The 26,350-nt window shown below is 41.7% G+C and overlaps 1 protein-coding gene across 1 annotated transcript; it reads left to right on the top strand.

The window, feature by feature from the left end:
• The first annotated feature begins 975 nt into the window (after nucleotides 1-975).
• Nucleotides 976-25,158, top strand: RMND5A (required for meiotic nuclear division 5 homolog A). The gene is made up of 9 exons (XM_030450630.1): nucleotides 976-1,337; nucleotides 6,128-6,270; nucleotides 11,754-11,888; nucleotides 12,060-12,160; nucleotides 16,717-16,883; nucleotides 17,653-17,818; nucleotides 19,763-19,865; nucleotides 21,866-22,020; nucleotides 23,402-25,158. Exons 1-9 carry the CDS (start codon nucleotides 1,196-1,198, stop codon nucleotides 23,463-23,465), a joined length of 1,176 nt encoding a protein of 391 aa, XP_030306490.1. The 5' UTR covers nucleotides 976-1,195; the 3' UTR covers nucleotides 23,466-25,158.
• The last annotated feature ends 1,192 nt before the right edge of the window (nucleotides 25,159-26,350 follow it).

Below are 26,350 nucleotides of genomic sequence, written 5' to 3' on the forward strand. Positions count from 1 at the left end.
CGAGTTCATGAGGAGCTTTGCTGCTGAAAACACGGGGTCATACCTGGCTTGTTCTGCCGAATACTGAAGTTGGAATGAGTACAAGTTAAGCAAGGAATTTCTTTAAAGCATCCGTTTACATGACGCCTGCCAGTCAGGCAGTCTGCAAATCAACACAAAACTCAAGAGGAAGTTTACTGACCGAGTTAACGACCTAATGACAGGGTAAATGTCCAGTTTCCGGCACGCCAGGCTTCTTATTGCAGCCTTGACTCTTTAAAGCCGTTCTTCAGTGTGTACTTGTGAAACGTTTGGGACACAGCAGCAAACGAAGCGAACACCCTTTCACCCCAGGTGCTGCACTCCCGAGCTGAGCCCCCTTCGGACCTTCCCGCGGTTCTACCCCAACGCTGACACTACCCCCACCCCACCCCACCCCACCCCACCCCATCCCATCCCACCCGCCCTAGCACAGGCTTCGCCCTGCAGCCTCCCCAATACTCCGCGCCGCCAGACACCGGCCCTGAGCCAGGTGCAGCCCTGCCCTGAGCGGGAGAGGAACCCTCCAGCCCCTCCGAGGCCTCCGGCGGGTCCGCAACAGCCCAGAAAGCCGCCAGCCCCGACCAGGCCCGACCCCGACGGCCTCCACGTCTCCATGGCAACAGCGCTCCCTCCCAGGCCCCCGCTCTTAGGTGTCCACCCTCCTGCCTGAGCCGTTACACGTCACCCTCCCCGAGCTGCTCTCCCCCAACCGAGAAGGCTAAAATCCAGGCTCGCCGGGAACCTCTGAGGCCAACCCGGCTCCCCGGGTACCGGTAGGATTAACGGGAACCCCTCCCCGGGCTCCTCCCGCCGGTGGCAGAGGGCTGTCCGCCGCCCTGCCTGAGCAATAATCATTGCTCCGCCCTTCGCCGAGGTCCTCACCCAGGGTGTCCGCCGCGCTGCCTGTACCGAGCAGCACCGAGGTCCCCGGCTGCCCGCCGCGCTGCCTGCACACAACTGCCGCAGCCTGAGGGGACGGGGAAGTTGGGAGAGAGCGGCGGGCCGGGCCGGGCCGGACCGGGCTGGGCTGGGTCGTACCGGCGGGACGGTGCTGGCGGGGGGCAGCGAGGGGAGCCCGGGCAGGCAGGGAGGCCCGGGCAAAGAAGGGGGCCCGGTGGCGGAGGAAGAGGAGGAGGAGGAGGGGGAGGAGGAGCGCGGCCCGGTGCCGGTCGCTATGGACCAGTGCGTGACGGTGGAGCGGGAGCTGGAGAAGGTGCTGCAGAAGTTCTCCGGTTACGGGCAGCTCTGCGAACGCAGCCTGGAAGAGCTGATCCAATACGCGGGAGGGCTGCGGCGGGAGATCCTCCAGACCGAGAGTACGTGGAGACCCTCACCCCCCTCAGCCCCTCTCCCTCCGGGCCTTCCCCCCCTTTCCTCCATCTCCCTCCTCTGGGGTTAAAAGGCCGAAAACTTTGTAGGCAGCGGGATCCCTCCGGGAAAACCTTCCCCCTTCAGGCTCGGGGCTGAGCAGAGCTCCCGGGGGGTTCCTGCCCGGCCCGGGGAGGTCTCTGTGAGGCGGAGGTTTGGTCCCTTCGTCCCCCTCGGAGTGACCGGAGCTTCGTGTGCTCGTCTGACGGGGGAAGGTTAAAGGTGGGAGGCGGGCACCGGCCCTCCTGGGCCTCCTCTGGTGTTTGTCCCTGATCATGAGGTAGGGCCTGACCCTCTCAGCCTCTCCATCCCTTCTGCGCCTTTATTCTCATTTACAGCGAGGTTTGTGCTCCCCAAGGGGAAGAAACACCAGGGCTGCCCTCCTTAAACACCCCCCCCCCCCCCCCCCCTCTTCCTTCCTCCTCTGCTCCTTCTTTTTTATTTTTAATTCTCTGAAGTGACTAAGTTGTTGTGGCCGGGTTTGGGAGTGCTCATGGTAAGGGCAGTGCTGAGCAGGAAGTAAACAGGAGCTCCTGAGCCTGCCCTGCTTTGTACAGCCCCTGAGAGGGGGTGGGCAGAGCCCGCTGGAAATATGGGATATTTAAACCTTGCGAAATCCCTGGGAGGGAGGTGATGGCGAGGGAGGGGACGGTGAGGCAGCTGCTGCCATTTACCCAAGGCCATGCAGGAAGCGAGTGATGGCTCAGGGATTTAAAATGGGAATTTGAAGATTCCTGAGCGCCAAACTGGTGCTGTTTCACTGTCTGCCGGGTTCTGCTTTTGTTTGGTTGCGAGGAAAATGGTTTTGCTGTACAAAGAGAGGTGGAAAGCTGATTTAGAGATGTGTTTAATTCCAGGAACACCAACGGGAGGGTACTGGAGCTGCTGTGTGTACACAGTGATTCCCATAAAGAACAAACGTGGAACTCTGGTTCCCAAGCATTACTTTGGGATGAGATAACATTTTGTCTTTTTGCCATTGTTTTGAGCTGCCTTTCAACAAATGTTTTTTGTGCTGCCCCAGGCAGTTTGTGCTCTTCCATCCTCACAAACTGAGGTGCCCACCTTGCCTGGGAAGCTGAGTGGGGGGACCCTTGTGTGTGTATTGATCTTCCTAGGACTCTGGGGGGCTGTAAAGATTTCCCTGTGAGGATCCTGTTGCAGAGATTTTACACTATTCATAGTAAAATTAAAAGGTTCCTTCAGGGTCCTTGTTGGGTTTTCCACCCAGACTTGGATTAAGAGTTTTTGGGACTGTCAGGTGAAATCCCTGGATGTGTTTTCAGCACTTACCAAATAAGTGGGGATGCTCTCCCAGCAAGGTCCATCTCCCACGCTGAGTTTTCTTTTAGTAAGTACTCTAGAATAAAGCCAATATGTTGTTATTGTACAGTTATTTTATTATTGTACTCTCAGAAATCTGGAGACTCTAAAAATTTGGCATCTTTTATGAAGCTGGCTTCATAACATGGCAGAATTCTTATTTTTCTTTAACATGTTATTTTTAACTTCCTAATAAGAACAGGCACTTGCAGCTTTTATGTACTGTAGCTTGAGTAGTTCTGAAAATTGATGGAAGTGGAAGCAGCCAGACATCCTGTTGGGAAGCTCTGTAATTCAGGGGCCTGAACTGCAGAAATATGTTTGTGGATATATTTTAAAAGTAAAAAAAAACAAAACAAAAGAACTCCTCACTGCTGGGGAAGAAATTAATTGTGTAGGTCAAGATTTGAAGCATAAATGTATGAGAATCATAGAATCATAGAATTGGCTGGGTTGGAAGGGACCTCAGAGATCATCAAGTCTAACCCTTGAACCACCACTGCAGTTCCCAGCCCATGGCACTGAGTGCCACATCCAGTCTCTTTGGAAATATCTCCAGGGATGGAGAATCCACTACTTCCCTGGGCAGCCCATTCCAATGCCTGATCACCCTCTCCATAAAGAAATTCTTTCTAATGTCCAACCTAAACTTCCCCTGGCACAACTTGAGACCCTGCCCTCTTGTCTTGCTGAGAGTTGCCTGGGAAAAGAGACCAACCCCCCCCTGGCTCCAACCTCCTTTCAGGGAGTTGTAGAGAGTGATGAGGTCTCCCCTGAGCCTCCTCTTCTCCAGCCTGAACACCCCCAGCTCCCTCAGCCTCTCCTCACAGGGTCTGTGCTCGAGTCCCTTCACCAGCCTGGTTGCCCTCCAGAAGACCCTAAATAGGCAGTGGATATAAAAAGGCAATGGGTGGAGAAAAAGAAACTGTTACAAGGTGCTTCATCCTTTAATCTAGTTTTCTTCTCCCCAGTCATGCAGTCTCTGAACATTTCTTGAGCTTTTTTATATTACATCCCTGTGAAAAAGAAGACAGTTTTTTTCCCCTCACTCCTAATACACCTCCTGGAGCAGCCAAGGCAGGAGTGTGTGTACTTGGATGACAGAAATGTGTCTGGCTGACTAAATTGGGCTTTGGACTCCACTCAGTGCCCAAGGTGTGCTCACTGGTGTATTTTTTTCATATTATGAGTGTATGTACACACTACAGAGAGAAGCTGTTGGTCTGTAGTGTTCTGTGAACACTGAATTATTGGGGGTACTCTCTGCAGTCTGTTTTCTGCTTTATTAGGAGTAGCTCATAGTTTAATTAAAGCTGAAAGGGTTGTGTGAAGGGTGTGATCTTTTCTCTTAAGGCTGTGATGGCCTTTCCTGTGTAGGCATTTTCAGTGCTTTACTCTAGTTGGTTTCTGCTACAGTGTGTGTTAAGGAACAGTAATTCACTTTCTTGTTTGGGGTAAAAACAGTTACACATTTGTTTTTGCTCTGGCTTAATGGCTTTCCTTGCAAAAAAAAAAAAAAAAAAAGATGTCTATTTAGAGTATATTTTAACCTCTGTTTGTTGGGGAATGAGTATTTCCATTTGCTTGTTGCATAATCTCTGATCATTTTGTCTTGGCAACAATTGTGAGACAGTTATTTAAGACCCTTCATGTGATTTTAAATGTCTATCATAATCATTGTTTCTCACCTGCTGCTTAATTTTTATGCTTGAAATAATTTTAGGAGGCTAACTTCAGGGAATAGTCAAGTGAAATGTTCTGTTTTAACTCAAGATGTGTAGAATCAAGTGAGTGAACATTGGAGAGACTGATTTGATCCTATTATTCCTCGTTTATTCCTAGGAAAAATATAGAGCCCCGTTAGGGTGGGAGGTGATCATTAGCTTTGTGGGACTGAAGAGAAGAAAAAAGTTAAAGCTTTGGGTTTTTTTTCCTTTTTCTTAAAAGCTTTGGCTGTTGTGAAAATGCCAGCAGAGCTTCCTCAGGTGGGGCTTTTGGGGATCAGGAGCTGTTCACCTTTCTGGAGATGAGGTGGTTTCAGTGTGAGACAACAGAAAGTTGGTTTTGCTGTTGACAGCAGCAGGGCTGAGAGTTGGGATGCATAAAGGAAGGTATCTAGAATAAATGGGCTGTAAATTATTACCTGCAACCTATTGATTGCTGCTTTTGGTTCTGGATTTCCTTTGCTCTGTCAGAGGCTCAGGGGACACTCTCAAGGGTTTGTTTCTTTTGGTTCAGGGCTGTCAGCCCTGAATCTGTGGTTTCTTACTGGGAAAACCCAGAAACTGGGCTCTAATGTGCTGCTGGAGCCAGAGGTGTGTTAAAATACACAGTGAGGAAGGAACATATGGAAAATGTGGCAGCTTTCTAAGTCTTTCTGCTAAGGGGATAGTTTTCAGAATTTTCTTTTTTCACATGAGGAGTTTGGATCTGAAATATTAGGGGAGCTTCTACTCAAATTAGGCTTCTTAGGTAGCTGAAAACTGCAAAGTCTGTGTCCCTTAAGGAAAAAATAAATAGGAGAGGACTTAAGGGGTTAAGAGTGGAAAAGGAATTCTTGTACTTTGAAATGAAGCACTGGAAAAAAGGACTGGAGTAAATTACAAAGCAATGTAGGGTTCTTTTTCTGAGTAAAGCTCCTGACAAGGTGGGGCATGGAGGGTGTAAACTGTGAAGTGTGGTGGTGTGGTCAGAGGTTTGTAAAGCTTTTGTATTTGTTGTTTTACCTACAGAATTGGTCATAGAATATTGCACCTGTTGGTTGGACATCACTTTAAAGATGTCACAGTTTCCAGAAAATAAATCTCATATTAAGAAAAAGTGCATTTGATGTCTTATAATCTGGTCCTTAGTGGGCTGCCTCCTGTTCATCTAGGAGATTTGGAGACTGAGTGGCTGAAAGTTCAGAGCTGTTTCTGTAAGTCAGGAGGGAAAAGTGTGAATGCAGCTCAAATGCACAGGGAGGCTGAGATGAGCAGGGCAAGAATAAATTTGACCCTCATTAATTCAGGGTTTGCTTGAAGTTAAGGATGATCTGAGGTATCTTCAGGGAACTCTCTGAAAGACAGTGGATTCTGTAGCAGGTTCAGTAGCTTCCTGTTACACCCTGTGAAATTTTTGGGTTGAGCTGTTTCTTTGAGGTGTGTTTATTAATTTACTGTGACAGAGACACATGAGATCTTTACATTAATTTTTTAATATATTGCACTTGTTCAGTGATCTTGTGCCCTTGACTGGATTCCCAGTTCCATGGGTGTGCCACGTCCTGTGCATTTTCATTTCAACTGATCTTGCTTTGAAAGTACTCTGTAGATTGCATTTCTTAATACTATTTCTTGTCATTTTATGTTGGTGCATAGTGAGAGATTTAATGTTGTAATTTGTTTGTAACTCAAGTTTCTTTTCTTTGGTCTAGATCAAGATGGAGACTTGTCGGGAACAATTTCACTTGTTATGACTCAGTGTTGTAAAAGAATAAAAGACACAGTTCAAAAACTGGCCTCTGATCATAAAGACATTCACAGCAGTGTATCCCGAGTTGGAAAAGCCATTGATAAGGTATTTATTAAGATTTGATTGTATTATTACATATATTTTATGATGTGCACTCTGCTTCTCAAAATTTTGATTTATACTACAATTAATCTTAATTAAATCTTCCTGTCCACTGCAGAAGCATAGGCTTGGGCAAGGCAAAGAGGGGGGTGTGTGGTACTTACTTTCAACAGTTGCTCAACACAGATTCCTCTTTCTGAGGCAGCTCAAATCTATTTCCAAGCAAAGATGCCCAATGTCTGATATTTTCATAGCAGAACATGCTTATGTTGATTGGGTTTTTGAGGTGCACCATATAATCTTACCAAGGCAGGCAGTAGTAAATGAGTCTTTTCATCCAGACAAAGGTGTTTGCAGCATTGCAGGATACTCCTCATCCTTTGGGAATCCCATTTAAAGTGTGTTAGTAATGATAATCTGCTAAAGCATAATTTAACTGTAGTGCAATGAAGAGACAAAGTAGGTAATGCAGCATTATGGGGCAGAATGTCTCTGCAACTGTTGAGTTTTTTGCTTGACCATCATAAAGAGCTCAAACTTTGTATTAAGAGCTTTAATCCAAGCATCACTGTTATCCAAAGCTTAAGGATGCAGCTGTCTCTAATCCTTGCTGCTGTATCTAAACCAATTAACTAGAGTAAAATTCCATCCTTATTACTGGCTTGAAGCCTGAAATAAATCTGTGTAATCTTGTCCTAAGTTTGAAACTTTCCTATTCTACTTTAGCAAGTGGACTTGGTACAAATAATTTTTCAGTTTGGCAATAATTGTTTTATTTTGTTTAAATACTCTGAGGTAGAGCAGCCCTAGGTCCTATATAGAAGGTGTGAATAATATTCAGTGGAAATTAGAATTTCTTAGGAGCCAAAGAAAACAGCTCTTGTCAGCCTAATCAAGTTTAGATGTGAGTCTCATCAGCTGAAATTGCTGTTTCAAGTTGTCAAGTGCATGGTTTTCCCAGTGGTTGTTCTGTCCTGCTGTTTTATCTATTATTTTTCTTTAAAAAGGGATACTTTTAAATAAAAGCCTTTTGAAGATTTCAGAAGTGTGTTTTTGTAAAACAGTAGAAAGGATGCCACTAATCTGCTCTGTGCCCCTTGAGCTTTCCCTGATTGTAATGTCTAAGGGAACTACTTCAAAATGTACCTTGTGGTGGACCCTGTTCTTGGCCTGGTAGCCAGATGAATACATCTAGAGTTTAAATCTAGCTGGAATTTAATGTGCTCCTGGCCAGTGACATTTGAAGGAAATCTCCCATACATACATAATGTAATTTCTCTGTCCTGCTGGAAATATACCTGAAACCTGCCAGCAAGATCTTTGTTGGTATCTGAGTCCCATAATTTCTTGAAATTGCCCTCCCCCCATTTCTTCCCAGTAAGCTTAAACCAATAGAATTAATTTAGTTTAATTGATGTAGTGAACTCGTTCTGGGCAAAATACTGGTGCTTCCTAAATAAAATGCTTGCTGGAATTTAAAGAAGCAGAGCCCTTGCTTTGATTCATCATAAATCCTCATTTCAGCATTACTCCTTGTTTATTTTATAGACAGATTGACACCTCTAGAACACCACTTACTGTCTTCCTAGCTCTATGTGCTTAGGCACAGATAAATAAGTCATTATTTTATTGCCTGAATCAAGCTTAGGAAACATGCTAATATTGCTATCAATTTTACATGACACATCTAAATGACAGCTGTTGTGATGTGTGGAATCAACAAACTTCCTTCTTAACAAGCTTGAAAAGACTTGCTGTATTATCTGCTTGTGGCAAGTTACAGGTTACTTTATTATTATTTTTTTTAAGATCTATTTGTAAAATTTAATCCATTTTTTTTAAAATTAATGTAATTGCTTATGAACTTGGGTACAGAGTGCACTGTGAGAACAGAAGCTCCTGTTTGAGAAATTAAAATTTGAAGTTCAAATAGGAGCCTTGTTGAAGTCTGAACTTTGTATATTGCTTTTCAGTTAGCAGTTCCTGGAAAATATATCTAATAAACTAGTTAGTTCTACAGGGACTATGTGCTTGTGATCCAGGAAGAGTTTCCCTTTCTTCCAAAGAGCTTTTTCTCCTTTGAAAGGAAACGTTTGCATCCAGTTTTTTCTTTATTGGACTATCGTTTGCTCTGCTTCCAGAACTCGTGTCACTATTGTTCAGCAGGTTGTTAGCAGGTAGCTCTCTCATCAGCATCCCTCTAAATCAATCACTTTTCTGGAATGAGTTGTATTCATCTCAGAGTTCATCAGAAGCCTGTTTGGTGGGGCTAGTAAATGTCCTCCCTCTAGTAGCAATCTGAGTAGGGGTTAAATGCCTTCATTGGGGAAGGCAAGTGGGGTGAATGGTAACTCCTTCCATTTTTTCACCTGAATTTTAAGCCTGTTTTTAAAGGGCCAACATTTTATTTCAATTTTGGTTTTGGCAAAGCAAAATTTTACCAAAGTTAGTGTTTATTTCACATAAAAACTTGTAGGTAACAAACTGAAAACCTTTACAGAGCATAATTTAATTGTGTTGGTGTGAATAATATGGTGAGATAGAGCATCTTTGCAAGTTGACCTTTATCTTACGAGCTAACAAGGTGAACAGAGAAGGTAAAAAGAATGTATTTTATTTGTATTTTGAGTCAGAATTCAGAAAGGAGGAACACTCCAAGTAATCTCAACTGAGAAACTAAGGAATCCTCCTTCTCATCATGCTTCACACTGTTATTATTTACAGAATTTATTTCAACTTTTGAAATCTTACTAAACCCCACGTGCTATCAGTCAGCATGCTCTTAGCCTTTAGAAAACAAAGCTGAGAGATGTGTAGTCAGCAGCAAATTGTGGAGGCATTGCAGTTATGAAATATGTAAGCCAAAGGCAAGCAGCAATTTGTTCTGACATGTGACAGTCACTCACTGCAATATGTGCAGGCAGTTCGTGGAGCTCCTCAGGACCCAAAGGAGACAGAATCTCGTGTAATAAAGACCTTGGAAATGGTTTGTTGTTTGTTTTTTTTTAATAATAAAAAGTTGAGATAAGAACCTGGTTAAGACTGGGCTGACCAGAGAGGGAGAATAAAAATTCTGTGAGTTGAATCCACAGCACATCTAAGTTGATATAATGTGACTCATTACCATCTATGAGATTTTCAATATCCCCATTTTTGAAAAGGTTTTCAAGGCTCATAGGTTTGTGGCTTCAGAACAAAATGTGGATTGTTGTGAAATCACTGGAGTAAGTGGCTCCACCATCTCTGCCCCCCAGTAGTGAGAAGGATGCTTAGGGCATGGGTTCAGCTCTAATGGTTGGAAACTGCCCAGAGGAATACAGTTTCTATTGTATATGTTATGTATATTCTACTTATATGTTTGCTAGGACTTTTAAGTTGCATGAAGAGTAACTTAAAGTCAATTATTTTTATATTACTGGTGATCCCTGTCCTGGAATCTTAAGTAACAAAAGCAAATTTACCTGGTTTTTATACTGCCTCTGATATATTTTCAAATCAACAATGTTGGTGAACCTTAAAGGCTTTGAAGAGCTGGCACAAATAAGAACAGTATTATTTAGTCTTCAAGGTGTTTAAGATCTTTTTAATATACAGCTTAAATCCAAGCAGCATGACATGGAGCTTACAGGTTAAGACATTGAAGTGAAAATGTTAAATGTGAGGTTGAAATCGATGGCAATGATTTAATTCTCATCTTGCTCCACCATTTCTGAAAGGTGGGAGAAACAATTTGCTAGCCTAAGGTAAAGTTTTACTGCAAGTTTGCTTTCATAAGTGGTAAAAAGATGGGAGACATGGTGGTGCAAGGAAGAATTAGAAACTTTGCTGGTTTATGCTACCATGCCCCCTTTAACTCCCCTCTTGCCATTTCAGGGGTGGAGATGCTGCTGCTGTCAGGGCTGCTTCTGAAGGGCTGATGTCACCATGCTTCTGTCTTTAGGGAAGCTGATGCCACTCTGGTCCTCTCAGGGCAGGCTGCAAAGGCAGCACTTCCAGTCTCTGAGGCTGCCATCTGAGTTGTGGTTAGGTATTTGATACCTCCTAAGGAAAAAGCAGTGAGGTGTGGCTGGGCAAGAGAGACTTGAGCAAGGCAGAAGTGGCCCCTTGGTCTGAAAGTTTGAAGCTGCCTTGATGTTGTTCTCTTTTTTTTTAAAGTTCAAGAACACTTTTGAATACTTCATGTTTTGACAAAACAGTGTATGACTCTTTGGGTTCCTGCTGCAGGGATACAAAGTGCCAAACTCACATAAACCCCTGTCCCCTGCTCAGCTTGTCCAGCTTTGCACTGGCAGAGCAGCAGCAGGTTGGGTATTGGCTAAGCTGCCATCCCAGCAGTGTGCTGGCTGGTGGGGAACTGGTAATACATGTTTGACACATAGCTCATACCCACTCTTGTGCTGTTTGCTCTGCCAGAAGTGTGCATTTCTGCTAGGTGTGTGTTCCCAGATTGTGCAGGGCTGCTGATTGTCACAGAGCTGTAGCTGAAACACTGCAATTTTCACCCAACATCTGATTTATGAAGTTCCTTCTTGGAAGAGAGCCATAGTTAGGAGGCTGTCAGGTCAGGCAGCAAGCAGTGTGCTGATTTCTAAACTATTTCTTTTGCAAGAGGTTTGTTTTAGGCAATGGGTGAGGATTTTTATTCAAACTAACCAGCCTTACCCCAATCATAAAGCATGTTAGCAATTAAAATCCTGTTTTATATAATGAATTAGAAATAGTATTGCTCTCCTACTGCCAAGAGGCACAGTGCCAAGCAGTACCAAGTGTTACTGAAGAGTCACCAGGACAATATTTTCACTTGTTCCTGGAATATGTCCACAGGCCACTGGCCTAAAAATACACAGCAGCAGGATCATCAGGGTTAAATCAGTAAAAGATATTTTAGATCTTCAAAGCTTATCCTGTTGGTAGGATGTTGAGGTCTCCAGGGATTTGAATTTCATTGTCATTTGGGGGTTGGGAAGAAGTGACATTTTCCTTTTTCAGCATTGTCTATCCCTCCAGCTGACATCACAACTACAGCAACAATCCTTGAGTTAAAGCTTTTACTGCTAATTTGGTGCTCTGTAGTGACAGTGATGCATTGATAACTCTATTTTCATTCCTGTGTAGGTGATTTTGTTTTCTGTTCTCTGTGTTTTCAGTTTTCACATATGGCAGGAGCCTTTTCTGCAGATAATTCCTTCAAAAGCACATCGTGATCTGGAAACCCCTTTGTTAGTTAATTAGATTTCTGATTTGATAGTGCAGTTCCTTAGAGTGAATCAAACTCAAACTTGAAACAAGCAAGCCAAAGGACTTTTCTCTTCTTGATAATGAAACATCTGACAGATACCTCCTGTTCAAAGTGAAATTTAGTTGAAGGCCAACTGAGTAATAGGCAGAAAGCATGAGGGTGGAGAGATAGATGTCCTGCATAATTAAACAGAAATTACATGGGGTTATTTGTTCCAACCTATTAACTGTTAATTTGTATGTTTCAGAATTTTGACTCTGACATCAGCAGTGTGGGGATAGATGGGTGCTGGCAGGCTGACAGCCAGAGAATCCTCAACGAGGTGATGGTGGAGCACTTCTTCCGACAGGGGATGTTGGATGTAGCTGAGGAACTTTGTCAGGTAATGATCAGTGTGAATGCTGAATGCTCTCCAGCATGGAAAATTATGCTTTGGGTTACCAGCCTTGATTGAATGTTAATGTTTCAGGTGAATATTTAAACTGTCAGCAAAACAGCAGCTTAATCCCATGTTTTCTTATGCTTCAACTAAAAACTCCCTTTGTGTTTTCAGGAATCTGGTCTATCAATAGATCAAAGTCAAAAAGAACCATTTGTGGAATTGAATCGAATATTGGAAGCATTAAAAGTTAGAGTTCTGAGACCTGCTTTAGAGTGAGTCTGCTCATGTTTTTTTCCTCCCTTTTTTTCTGACTGCTTTTAATAAATCCTTAGTTTTTCTCTTTAAATATTGTCTTTAGTGTGTTTTGATGTGTCCCCATTTGTCCTTTGGGAGTTCTAGCTAGTGAGTGAACCCCTGCCTTCTCCTTTTGTCCCCTTTGTGCCCCTCCCCATGGAGAGGACTTAACTGAGTCTTTTAGGTTAAGAATTAAGTGGAATCACCTGTGATACTGATTTAAGGTTTTGGGGAGAAACATCACTTATACAGTTGTCTGGCAAAATAGTATTTAGCCCTATAGCAAATCATTAGTGAACCCTGCTTTAAAGGGTTCATTTACAAAGGATATCTTGGGTATCACCAAGTCTTTGTGGCTTCACTGAGCCCTTGAGCAGAACATGACTTGGGATCAAAGTTCTCACTTTTCAAGGCACTTTCTCCTTCCAGATAAGGGACCACAGGGTGGGATGAGGTAGTGAAAGGGTAGGTGTGTGCTTTGGAGCTGGCTGCTGCTGCTGCCAGGTAGGTACTGATCAGTGCTGGATGAGAAGTGTGTCAGCATCCCTGCAGTACATGAGCTGGGAGCCTGAGCTGACAGCCAGATCTGCTTGAGATTCCTTCTGAACAGAATGATTCTGTTCATACAAATCTGTGGGTAATTTTTCAAATGAAAACCAAGTCTGGGAATATCTGAAGTCTGTCAGTCAACCTTACACCAGGATGTTGTCTTCACCTCAGTAGACTTTACAACCTTTAGACATGTAATCTAAAAGTAAGAGTGAAGAGGGAAATGCAGTGAAATGGCTCATGGGCACCTGTTGCTATAGTGCATTGTGGCAGTGCTGTAGCAGTTAAGAACAGCTTTTATTTTAATAACTAGAAACTCTGTTTGTTTGTTTGTTCTGGCTGTGAGAGCTTTGGTAAGCTTAGTGTGGTTTCAAAGTAAGTAAAAAAAAAAAAAGCTTTGGAGTGACCTTTAGAAAGCAGAAAAATGAAACACAGCAAATTCAAAGTCTGTTTAATTCCACAGCATATTTCACAGATTTAAAATGCCTTTTTTTGCAAGAGTTAAATAGCCTTTTCATACCAACAAACAATTTCTCTTCCTTTAACATGGTACAACATGGGTATGTGAATCCAGAGGTCACTGGCACCTGAAATACATGCAGGGACACTCTGATACTCGTATCATGGTGTTCATGTAGCAGCTCATGGGTTATGCTCCTGGGCCATGCAGAGTTTCACCTAAATAGTTGATCTTTGAATATAGTTACACAGGTGGAAGAGCTCAAGTGTTTTATTGCTATTGAATGCTGATGGAAGGCAGCACTGAAATGCTTGGTGTTTAGCTGACAGCACATCCTGTGTCAGTTTTCACTGTCTTATTTCCTGTAGTTCACACACTTAACCCAGCACTGGAAAGGGTGCTGTCTGCAGAACAGTAACTTGCTGTTCTAGCCATCCACTTGAAGCCACTAAATTCATTTTAGCTGCAGTCAGCTAAGCCTTCTGCCTTACTTATCATATCTTGTAGTTGCTGCAATGTTCTAAATGTTTTTCAGAGCAAGGAGAAGGCATGGTCCTTCTTCAAAGGAGCTCTTATTCCCAAGGCAGCTGAATGGCCAGAGAACAGGGTGTATTGTCAGCACAGTTTGTGTGCTGCTCTCCCTCCCCCACGCTGTCTTATTTCTGTTTGTAATGTTTATTCTGTTTAAGCTCTTCAGTGCAAAAGCTCTCTGATTCTCTTTGCCTGCTGCTGGACACAGAGGGTCCTTATGGTAATGCTTCTGTGAAAATCACAGTTGTTAGCAAGGACAATCAAAATGTGACAAAAGTATACAGTTTAGGAGGTAACTGATGTCTTAAATGCCTGGTTATTCTGCAGATGCTTGTGAAGATGTCTCTTGTATTATTTCTTAGCAGATGCGGGTGTTCAGGAGGCAGGATAGACGCTGGGGGGTGGCCTCTGTGTGAGAGGAGCTTGGAAGGGCAGCATTATTCTCTTTGGGCAAAAAGCTAATAAAATGGCTAAAACTATCATCAGTAATTACAGCTTCAGGTGCATAAAATCAACCCCAAACTGGCCCCTTCTAGGGTTAGGCTGTTGACAGTGATGTTGAAGCAGAAAGCAGGTGTTAGACAAGGATGATTATTCCCTGGATCACCAACCAGGAAGGGAAGTATAGCAGGGTTTTTACCATGCAAAATTGCAGGAGGTTGGAATGGAAGCACTAACCAGTCTCTCTGGCTCAGCCAGTGCTCTGGAGTTGGTGCTTGGTCTAACTCAGCGTTGGAAACAAAGCAAACGGGTGGCTCCTGGTCATTAGCAGGGAAAGGGAGGTGTCAGATTAATCAGTTTTCCAAAAGACTTTCAAATCCCTTCTGGGGTGATAGAGAGAAGGTAGTATTTGTATCTGATTTATAAAACAAAAAACAACCCAAAGATCCTGACTGACTATTTTTTTTTAAGATGTTGTTACTAATACAAATCCCAACATTGAAAATATAAGACTTCAGAATTAAATTTAGTACAAATGACCATATTTCTTCTTTTGTGACTTCACAGATACCCTGCACCCAAGGTAATTACAGACAAGTAATGTCTGTACCTCTGCACGATCCCAGTTATTTCCAGTGGTGTTTCTCATTGTAATTTGGTGATGGGAAATCCATAGTTTATTTCTGTGTGGATTCTGGTGTAAAGGTCTGATGGAAATGACTCAAAGCTTCTGGCTGTAATTCTCCAGGGAAGAGCTACTGTCTTATGGCTGTAAAGCAGCAAGGCAGACAGGTCCTGGTATTTGCTGGGACCTTTGGGATATGGTTTAAACTTAATTTAATCTTTGCTAGTCCTTGTGAAATTCAATTTAACTAAATCCCATGTGGGAGCCAGAGGAGAGCTCTGTGTACCTGTGTATACTGTAAACTTGAGAAAAAAAAATAGAAATCAGATGGAGTTGAGTCTCAGAAGTGAAAACACTCTGAAAGCATAGTTTAGGGGAGGAAGTAGGAAGACAGGTGGTGTGATTACTAGTGACACTGGATGGTTGTAGAGAATATGTGGGTTGAATGTTTTAAACCTCACTTGTTTTTTTTTGTCTTTCCATTAGAAATAGGAACAGCATGTCCTAGACCAAACACCTCAGGTCTGGCTTCTGTGGCTGCTTTCTTCTGATACAAATCTGTGCTGCCACTCAAAGAGCTAAAAATGGAAGGGCAGTCTAAAAGCTAATTTGGAAAAATAGACTCAATCCCAGCAAGATGAAGTATGGTGTCATGTGGCTGTGAATATTGGCAGGGAGAGGATGGAGGCTCTTTTGATGCCTGTCTTTTGATGCAGTACAGATAAATATCTCATTAATGGGACTGTGAACTCACTAGTGTTACTCTTTATTGAGTACTGTTTTGTTTTTTTTTTTTTCCCCATATTGGTCTATGGCTGTTAACTTCAGGCTCTTGTTATCTTAGTTGTGAGTGAGCTTTATGGCTACTATATCTGGTTTAAATCATGGACTCTACTTACAGAAAAACCCAAACAACACATAGTCACTGTCAAGGGGGACTTCAGTGTTGACATTCTTCTGAGGCTGCTCATCTGAAACTGCCTGAAATCAGTAGAACATTATTTTTTAGTGCAAAGACTACATTTTTCACTATTTCTTACTTAAAGGTTACTGATGTCATTATAAAACCTTGCCAGTAAGGTCAGGCTCCTGATGCTTTCACCACAATGAACTGAAAGTAGATACTTGCTCATTAAAGCTACATCTTAATGCAGGAGGGTAACTTCTATTGAATGCTTAATTTTCTTATTTTAGCTTTGGTTGAAAGAACAGAAGCCTTGCATACCCCTTCTTTTTAAGGAAGAAAGACTCCACCTCACTTCCTTGCTGAAAAGTGAAAAGCTCTTTGTTTAGTGGGGCCCCAACAGTGAAAATAGTATAACTAATTAACACTAATGAGAAACAGATGTACTGAAGAACATTGAAACTTGAAGTTCTTAAAAGAAAGATTGGATTGATTTAGGCCTGATTAAATTAAATTAAGTCTGTGGGGGGGAACCCAAACTGAAAAAAGACCCCAAAAAAACCAGAAAGGGATGGGTAAAATAGAAATAATAAAATAACACTTGATGAAATGCTTTGAAAATTCCTCTTCATTTTTCTTGATGTGTGTTTAAGAATTCTGCCATGTTACTTGGGAGCCAAATGTTAGTGTTGTCATGATGAATGAGACCCAGAAAGGGAGAAGTATTTTTATTGGCCAAGTTGAAAATCACACAGAAAGCAAAGTTTAAGCAGGGTGAAGTATAATATTTAAACTGATTTCCCTTCTCCCTACCCCCTTTGTAAGATCTTGACAATGTCTTATCTTTGAGGCCCAAGTAGATTCTTGTTGTTTTCTGTGCTTCATATAAACTCATGGAAGTTCAGGGAACAGTCATATTCTCCTCAAAACAGGTTTTTGATAATTGTAATCATTGCATACAATTCAGACTGACATTTAATTACTCTTAGGATCATGTCACATGGCACCTTCTCCTTTCTTCTAGGTGGGCAGTATCCAACAGAGAAATGCTGATGGCACAGAATAGTTCCTTGGAATTCAAACTACACAGATTATATTTCATCAGTTTATTGATGGGTGGAACAGCAAATCAAAGAGAAGCACTTCAGTATGCAAAAAACTTCCAGCCATTTGCCCTAAATCATCAGAAAGGTAAGTTTTAGATCACATCAAGAGGATTTAAAGCACTTGGATGTGGCTCCTCATAGTAAAATATAAATCATGTTCCAAACCTCTTTTATGAGGTTATTTTCATTTTGTTTGAGGCTCCTTATTTTTATGTTTATTATGTATAACCTGAGTCTTTGGGTGTTGAATTAACTCATTTTTTATTTTAAAGTAGGCACAAAATTACATCTTAATGTGTCTGCATATTTGCTTAAATTTAAGGTTTTTGAGTCTAAATAATACTCAGATTACATCTAGAATAGCCCTCTGCCAGGGTGAGGTGTTAAAAACTCACAGAAACATTCTTGCAATAGTCATCTGCTATTTTCTGCTGCGTGGGGTAATACAAAGAAATTAAACTTTTGAAAAATGGGTGGAATGGGAGATAAGTGAATCATCTTAAACTAATTTGAGTAAAGCCTAATTTTTTTAGGGTACTGTGTGTGTCAGAAAGCTTAAAAAAAATTAAAAATCTGTTTGAAAAAAAAAAAAAAAAAAAGAATTAAAAATCTGTTTGAAGCAAATTACTAGTCAGCATGCAGTTGCTTGCAGAGGGGCAGAAACCCCCCAGACTCTCTCCAGTGGCCTGCAGCTCTTCTAGCTGGAGATGTGTTCCCTGGTGGCTATAATTGTATTTTGGAGAGGTGAGGATGTGTATTATTGATGTGTTTTATCTACTCGGTTGCCATGTAAAAGCTTAAACTGTAGACATCATCTTTTAAAAACTAAAATACCTGTTTCTGGTCCCTTGCAGATATTCAGGTTTTGATGGGCAGCCTGGTGTATCTGCGGCAAGGGATAGAGAACTCCCCCTATGTTCATCTCCTAGATGCAAACCAGTGGGCAGACATCTGTGACATCTTTACAAGAGATGCTTGTGCTCTCCTGGGGCTTTCAGTTGAATCACCTCTCAGTGTTAGGTATGCTGGGTTTCATTTGCTTTGAAGACCAGGCACGTGGTGCTTTGGTTTCTGTTCCTTGTTGAGGATAAAAGAAATGGCTTTTGAGAAGTGGTCTCATGTGGCTGGTACTAAAGAAAGAGTATGGCTGCAATTTGCTCTAACAAGGTTTGCAAAGATAGGAAAGCAGAGGTTCCTGTGTGCTGTGCTTTACCCTGGAACTTTGCAGCTTGGGAAGAAGGATTTGTGGTTGGATTTTGGCTTCTGTAGATAAGACATCAGTGCAAAGGAGGAGGATGGTGATCAGCCAGTTATTCCCACTGCAAATATGTGAAAGCTGTCCCTTCTCTTTAACTGTAGAAAATACAGTTCTGTCAGCATTTGATCATCTTGGGTTTTTTAATCCACACATTACCCATCTTTTCTTAGAAGAATTGCTGGAAGTTATGTTGTGATTTTAGCTTCTAGAATTTCCAAATCAGTAGCTGGACCTGGTTTACAAAGAATAAAGAGGCACTTTCAAGCTCAGTAGCTAATCTGACAAAATGTAGATCTGTAGGAGGCTGTTGGAAATGTGAAGAAAAATCAACCTTATCTCCTAACGTCTCTGAAGATAAAATAGATTAGCTGATACTTGGCCTTTGGATGTCAATTCCCTTGATATAGTGGCCTGATGTTCTCATTTTTATTTCAGACATTAAGCAGAACATAAATTGGATGCCTCTTTCAGGGATAAATTTAGTACTTAGCAGAAGCTTCACTAAGCTTCACTACCTCTTTTTTTGGTTGCTTGTTTTGGGGTTTTTTTGACTGTTTGTTACCATTATTAGGCTTCCGTGTTTAGTGGAGAGCTCTTAAAATTGTCAAGCCTTCTGCTTCTCCTGTTTGCACCTCTGTCACAAAATACAACACAAACAACAAAAGGAGCACTTTCTGATTTACTGCCTTCTGCCTTTTTACAGTCCTAGACTAACAGAATAGTTTGGGTTGGAAGAGGCCTTGAAGAGAATGTAGTTTCATGTGCCATGGGGAAGGACACCTCCCACTGTTGTTTATTTTTGGTTGTGGTTTTTTTTTTCTTTTGGTTTGTCTGTTTGTGTTCTAGCTCAGACAAGAGGTCCATAGGTTTCACTCCCCTCCCAAGTAAACTAGCCAGTATGTTCCTGCAGAAACAAAAACACATGAGAGTGGCAGAGAGGACACCAAGGTTGTGTCTTCTGTAGATGATAAAGTTTGTATAAATAGTGAAATAGCCTGTCAAGGAAACAGGCAGCTCAAATCCTATTTCATTTGCTTCTGATTTCCAAATTTATTGTACTGCCATTAGACTTAAATTATCAGAGCATCTGTTAATTTGTGGAAACTCAGTGTCATACTTTCTTTTGTAACACAGTGAAATATTTCAAAATAATGTGGTAAGTTCTGGTAATGGGTAACTCTCAGAGCAGACTGAGCTGCTGGGGCACTGCCATTGTTCAGTTGTGTACAGACTGTGGTTTCTTTCCTTCACTTGCCTTCCTGTGTTTTTTCAAGATTTTTTGGTTTAAGGTGAAGGTGGAAAGATGTCTCTTTCAATTTAAATTACACTTAATTAAAAGCTGATGGATTGTGTGTACATGTGGGGTAGGTGGAAACTCTTAGGCTTCCACTTAGGAGAGCAACTGCCTGTGAAGACATGATGTCTTCCTCCTCTACAGCTCAAAATCCAAATAGGTGGCATGGAAGATCAATTCATTATAAGATTCAGAGCAAGGGATGAACTGTTGATTTTAGCCCAGAACGTAGTACATGAGGCAGGGTAATAACCTGCTCCAGAACTCCACCTTCTTACACTTGAAGGGAGCTTAAAAGCACAGACAAGAACTGAATGCAGTAGGACACCACCTGTGTGCCAATTAAAGTAGAAATACAAAAAGTGCTGGTTTCCTAATGAGCACCTTAAGTTAACATTTCCTTTCTCTACAGTTTTTCAGCAGGTTGTGTAGCATTACCAGCTCTAATTAATATCAAGGCTGTTATTGAACAGAGGCAGTGCACAGGGGTTTGGAACCAGAAGGATGAACTTCCGGTGAGTTGAGTTTGAACTATCCCAGGGCAGATCTCTAATGATAAATGCTGTTTGCAAACTTCTTTTATACTGAGTGACACATGGCTACCACCTCTAGCAGCTCCTGCACTTGGATCTTCCTGCTGGGCAGAGCCCGTGGGATCTTGTCTCCTGCTGATGGCCATGGATTTCTGTTTGTTGGTTCAACCAGTAGCAAAGCTGAGCATGAATTGCATGCAGACACACACACACACACCCCATGGATATGTCTGTCTACACAGGATGCATGTTCACAGACCCTTTACAGACCCTCAAATACTGGCATGGCCCTTCTGGTCCCTTTTTTATATGCCTTTCTGGTCGTTCCTCCCCAGTCCCCTTCCCCTGCAGGTTCCTCCTGTGGGCTTCTGACTCCCTCCCTTCTGAGACCCTCAGGTTCTCATTATTTGTTGCAAAGTCCAGGTTTGGGTTCAGTTTCCTAATGACCTGTTGTGGTGTGACTGACAGGGTTGTTTCTTGTTATTGCCTGTTAAGTTTGTCTTTCAGGTTTGTATTTCTGTGGTTGTTGCTCTCCTGTTTACTTTTTCTGCCCTTTCTCATTGAAAAGGTCTTTGATCAAATGACCTTAACAAAACAGCTCTCACCTCCCACTTAGTTTTCCACTGAATGGATGAGGTGTTTCAGTGCAACTGGAAAGGAATCCCACTGAGGGAGGAACTTTTCTTAGCTATGGTTAAGCTCTGTCCATGAGTTGCTTGGCAGTAACTTTATCAGGCAGATAGGAGATGAAAGAATTAGTGCTGCATCTGGGGAGGTGGGAATTGAATTAGGATCCAGTGCAACTCATTTGTACCAGTTGAAATGAAGTTCACTCATTATAAAACCCCAGTTTCCCTTTATAGCTCTTACCAGGTGTGTGCAGCTCTCCAGTGGCCTGCTCCTGATTTGGAATGAAAACCTATTTTGTGCAAACTGAGCATCAACTGAGTTAGCACCTTTGATTGCAGCTATAAGAGATTCATTTCTAGTGTAAGTGTATGTGTTGAGCTCCCAGCTAAAACCAGAGTGTAACATCCAAGTGTGACAGATTGATATCCAGCTGTCCAGTCAGGAATTATTGGCTAGGGAGTATTTAGGAAGAGATTGCTGTCAGGTGTGCATCAATTAACAGTGTTTATATGTCCCCTTGCATATTGTAAACTTAAAGTTCTCCAGTGTGTACTGCTAAGGTGGGTTGGGGATGAGAGCCTTATTTTCATCATGCAAAGGCAGATTAAGTAGCATGAAAAGGTTATATTATTAGATTTTGTTGAAGGTTAAACCTGTCAGAACTGAGAACTGGTCAGAGCCAGGAGCTTCAGGTACACAAGCTGTGTTTTTTGCAGTTCTCAATAGATTCCTGAAGCCAGGGAACTGTTCTTTTGTATGAAATGTCTCTTTGGGAAACCATTTGCTGTTCAGGTGGCAAGAGTTGTGCTGTGCCCATGTCTTCTGTGCAAATGATCCTGATACATTTCATTGTTGGCATCCATGTGTGGAGAATCTTTTTAGAAGCTGTATGAAGTTATTGTAATCAAATATTGGTTGGTTTTGGTGTTTGGTTTTGTGTGTGTGTGTGTTTTTAATTTGTTTTGTGTTGGTGGGTTTTTTTGTTTGTTTTTCCCTTTTTCCATTAGCTCTATCATCCCAGCCACTTTGGAAATAACTGGCTAGGAAATGCAGAAAGTCTTGGGTCACCAGCTCAGTTTTCTTGCCAGAGCATAGATTAGCACTGAAATATGCACTTGGCCCTTGGCAGAATATTCTGCTTTATTCAGGAGGGGTAGGAGCAACATCAATCATCATTTTAAGATCACAAATAAGGATTTTTGGCTAGGAAATTGTCAGTCATCCACACAAAAGATTGTGCTGTCTTCACAGCTAAATGATGAAATCTGTTAAGTGAGAGCCATGACCTAAGGGGATAACTGTCTGGAAATGTAATTTCCCAGTATAAATTGTTATATTCATTTCTTTTACAGATTGAAGTGGACCTTGGTAAAAAGTGCTGGTATCATTCAATATTTGCCTGTCCCATTCTTCGTCAGCAAACAACAGATAATAATCCACCTATGAAATTAGTCTGTGGTCACATTATATCAAGAGATGCTTTGAATAAAATGTTTAATGGCAGCAAGTAAGTACCTTTCTTTTATTTCAAGCAACAGATAGATGAGGACAAAACTTAAGGACTACAATACTTTGTTTTGGGAAAACTGAGTCCATAAATGCATAGCTGATGGAAGCTTGTTAATCTTGGAGAATGACTTAGAAACCAGATAAGCCAGGTTGATGTGCTGGAAAAAAAAGCATAATAAACCTTCTGATGTTGTAGGAATTTGAATTACATGGAGGAATGCAATGAGCAGGGTAATTTTCTGAGTTGCAAATGCTGTTGTGTTGTCTTAAATGAAAAAAAAAAAAAGGCTTTTACAGACACACAGTTTTTTGTTGGGGGCAAGATTAATAATGCATGAAAAATGAAAAATAAAAAAATAAAATTAAACCTCTGGGAAAAAATGGTTTAGTGATTGAGCAGGGAGTTGAAATATCATTGTGGAAATACTCCTCCTTAGGTATCAGTGGGGTGCCTACAGGCTTTTGGGGAGGAGTAAAGGGGAGGGAGAGAGCTGTGCATATTTCCTTGGGGAAAAACCAGTGGTGATTTGGATTGAATAAATGCAGCTTCCCTGGAGGCTGTCAGCTTCATTTAGAGCTGTCAGTGGTTCTGTAAAACCCAGTGGGGAAATAAGCAATGCTTTGGATGAAAATGTTGAATGATGTTTGCACTCTTTGCCCTGTGAGAAGAGCCCCAAGGTGTTCCTTCATGGGTGACTCTTACCATTTTAAGCCAATTAATTTGATGCCATCTTGTCCCTGATTACTCATTCCTGCTGCTTTCATTGGGCAGCTTTACTGACAGCTCAGCTCTGACAATTACAACTCAGGTTCATGGTGAAAGGCTCAAACTTGGAGATGGGATAAAAATGGATCAATTCTAGAAGAAATACTGTGAGCAGGTGGAATTGTATTAGTGGGCACCTCATCAGAGAGACCAGGCTGACCTCTGACTGTCTGCAGCCTGCTGGAGCTGAGCTTAAGTGGGCTGTGAAATAGCATTTGGGGATCAGAGAGTAAAAGTGTTGAGGAAGTCAAAGTGCAAGCTACCAACCTGTTCAAAATCACTAAAATACAATAAGCTAATACAGAAGTTGAAATGATAGATTCATCACAAAGTGTGATTTCATGGTAATGAAGAATTTCATTTGGGGTATTTAATAACTCAGGGGGGTGTGGGTGAGAGGTGAGGAAGCATATAAGAAAAAGAAAAAGCATAGTAATGTCTTTCTGAGCTAAAGGTGACTTTTAATGGAGCCAAGTAAAGCATTATGACCTGAGAGTACATTTGTTTCATGCTACAGGAGGGAAAAAAAGAGGAAGGGCTGTCACTGCAAACTCCTTTGTAATGGATGAGAATGCAAATTACTGCCATTCTAATGCCTTTTCTTTGTCCCCAGATTAAAATGCCCTTATTGTCCCATGGAACAGAGCCCTGGAGATGCCAAACAGATATTTTTCTGAAGAAAAGTTTCATTATGCAGTTTGTAAGTGACACTCTGGATTTCAGGTGCATTTCAGGAGAATTAAAAACACACTTGTTCCCTTTTATGCAGCAGACTGAGGACTCCTGTGTTTGTATAAGCTAATGCTACAGAAACTTTGCCAACATTTAGTATATACATACCAAGTGGAATGCTACAGAAATATTATTACCATAGGGCTTTACTATACTCTTGGTCTCCATACCTGATCAAGTAACTACACCAGCAGTTGTCATTCAATGCAGGTTTTTGTACTTAATTATATGGTGACTTTTTACTTTTTAAAAGCAGAAATTGATCACCCCCATTTGTTTAATATTCTTCCTGCTATTATTCTATCATTGTATTGATAACTGTCACCTTAGAGAATGTTTGTGGAAAAAGGTTTTATTTCCTGTAATGTGTACATAATTAAAGGTAAATACTTCAGAAAAAAAAAGTTTGAAAAATTGAATAGTGGTTATAAAACTAATTTGTATTTTTTTCGCTGAAAAAGCTGTGATATATTCTGAGTTTTTCTTTCAAACATTTTTTCAACTTTTACATAGAATTCAAAGTAAATGTGCATATATATAAAGTATATAAAATATATAGCCCTGAGGGGCTACCTGTTAAAATCCATTGCTAATTTATAAGGGTGATGTGTGGCTATATTACTACTGGAGCAGAGAGGGGATGGGAAACCCTGTTCCTTTGGTTTCACCATCAAGAAATGTTTGTGTAAGAGAACATTCAATAAATTCTGAAGTGGAAATGCTTTTAGTCAATGACATTTGCTCTCTGGCCTTTGTAGTCATGTTCTTTGAACTTTGTATTCAGGATTAGGCTATAAATGTCATGTTGCTGTATGGTTTAATAGTCATTATAGTGTGCTATTTATAAACAGTTATCAAAACCAAATAAATTGTAGAAGTATTCATTGTTAAATGGGGGAAAAGCATGTTCTGATGCAATCTACTGATCATGACTCTGCACTTGGCAGGACTGGGCCCTACATCATATATTAGGAGATAGCAAGTTTTCTGTAGCTTGAGAACACTTTGCTTCTAGCCTTGTTTTTGTAGTAGAATATTACTGCCATTGCCACTTTTTTCTGCTCAATTTGTCATATTGTTGACTAGGTAAATTTGTACTCATAAGAGAAACGTAGATCATGGCAGTTAAAACTTTTCTAGTGTGCATATATTTGTATTTATTGCACTGTCCTATAGTAGGGCAAGCAGCCATAAGGCATGCGAAGCTACATGTAAAATTATATTTCTGTATTGTGTAATAAAAACAAAACAAAAACCCCCCAAAAACCAAACCCAACAAACCCCAAGCTTATATGGTTGAATACTGACACACTGGTTGAATGCACTAGCACAATGCACTACAGAGAAGAGCATCTTTGAGAAATCAACACCTTTTGAATTTGTTTGGCACCTGATTGAGAGACTGAGTTGGACTCTTATCGGATCAGTGACAATGGACATCCCAAAAGAGACACTGAGAGGAGCAAGTCAAGGCACACAGATTTTAAACCTTAAATGTGTTGGAGACGTATGAAAAAAAAAATACAGGTGTGTGATTTTTCTGCAAAACTGAAATTGTATTCACACTGAGCTCAAAACAGCCGCGTTATCAAGTGGTAAAATCAACAATAAACGGGTGAGGATATTATTTTCCATGTAGGTTTCCTAGTCTTGCTGAAATTGCTTTTAAATCTTTTCTCTGGAGTGGAATTTCTTAATGCTTCTGATTTACATGAAGTGGTGTATGAAGGGCTTAAAAAACCCCAATAATAACAACCCCACCCCCCAAAACCCACCCTGAACTATAAGTGCTGCACCTCTGTTAGGCTGCTGGGATTTTGGCATTGGTGTAAGACCAGTTAGTGTTGATTGTGCCACTAATGCAGTTGCTTAAGAGTGTAAAAATAGCAGAGTTTTTAAATGAAAATAGAGTACAAATTCAGCTTATGTATTAGAGTGTTTTAATACAAAGCACTCCTGCCTTCCCTTTTCAATAACTCATACTATAGATCTATAGCTAATTGAAACCCCCAGTTTTCACCAGATAATTGCAGTTCCTTTCCCAGCTGTTTACTTTAAAATAATTGCTTGCAGTTTTGAAGTTCCACCGGTAGATGATGCTAGCAGTGTAATATAAAAATCTCATGTACTTCCAATAATGGGACAGGATGCTGGGTGTGTGTGACCCATGGCTGCCTTGGTACAGTGATCCAGTTTGCTTGGAGCTGTTGCAGATTCTCTCCTACCACTGCTTGATACTTTTCTGGTTACTAGAGAAAGTGCTTGCACAGGGAAAAGTGAATGACACTCTGAGGTTTTAATATTTGGGAGTCTGGATTGCCAGGAAGCTGAACATGAGCCAGCAGTGTGCCCAGGTAGCCAAGAAGGCCAATGGCATCCTGGCCTGGATCAGGAACAGCGTGGCCAGCAGGTCCAGGGAAGTGATTCTGCCCCTGTACTCAGTGCTGGTGAGGCCACAGCTTGAGTCCTGTGTCCAGTTCTGGGCCCCTCAGCTCAGGAAGGAGATTGAGGTCCTGGAGCAGGTCCAAAGGAGGCAACTGGGCTGGCGAAGGGACTCGAGCACAGACCCTATGAGGAGAGGCTGAGGGAGCTGGGGGTGTTCAGGCTGGAGAAGAGGAGGCTCAGGGGAGACCTCATCACTCTCTACAACTCCCTGAAAGGAGGTTGGAGCCAGGGGGGGGTTGGGCTCTTTTGCCAGACGACTTTCAACAAGACAGGGTCTCAAGTTGTGCCAGGGGAGGTTTAAGTTGGACATTAGAAAGAATTTCTTTACCAAGAGGGTGATCAGACATTGGAATGGGCTGCCCAGGGAAGTAGTGGATTTTCCATC

This window comes from Calypte anna, chromosome 4B (genome assembly GCF_003957555.1).
Source record: "Calypte anna isolate BGI_N300 chromosome 4B, bCalAnn1_v1.p, whole genome shotgun sequence".
NCBI classification, from domain to species: Eukaryota; Metazoa; Chordata; class Aves; order Apodiformes; family Trochilidae; genus Calypte; species Calypte anna.

What these genes read in the sequence shown, in the direction of transcription:
- RMND5A (XM_030450630.1), top strand. Translation starts at nt 1,196, where the DNA reads ATGGACCAGTGCGTGACGGTGGAGCGGGAGCTGGAGAAGGTGCTGCAG. An exon ending in GTTCTGAGACCTGCTTTAGA is followed by an intron (nt 12,161 to 16,716) that starts GTGAGTCTGCTC and finishes CCTTTCTTCTAG; the next exon opens with GTGGGCAGTATCCAACAGAG. An exon ending in ACCAGAAGGATGAACTTCCG is followed by an intron (nt 19,866 to 21,865) that starts GTGAGTTGAGTT and finishes TTTCTTTTACAG; the next exon opens with ATTGAAGTGGACCTTGGTAA.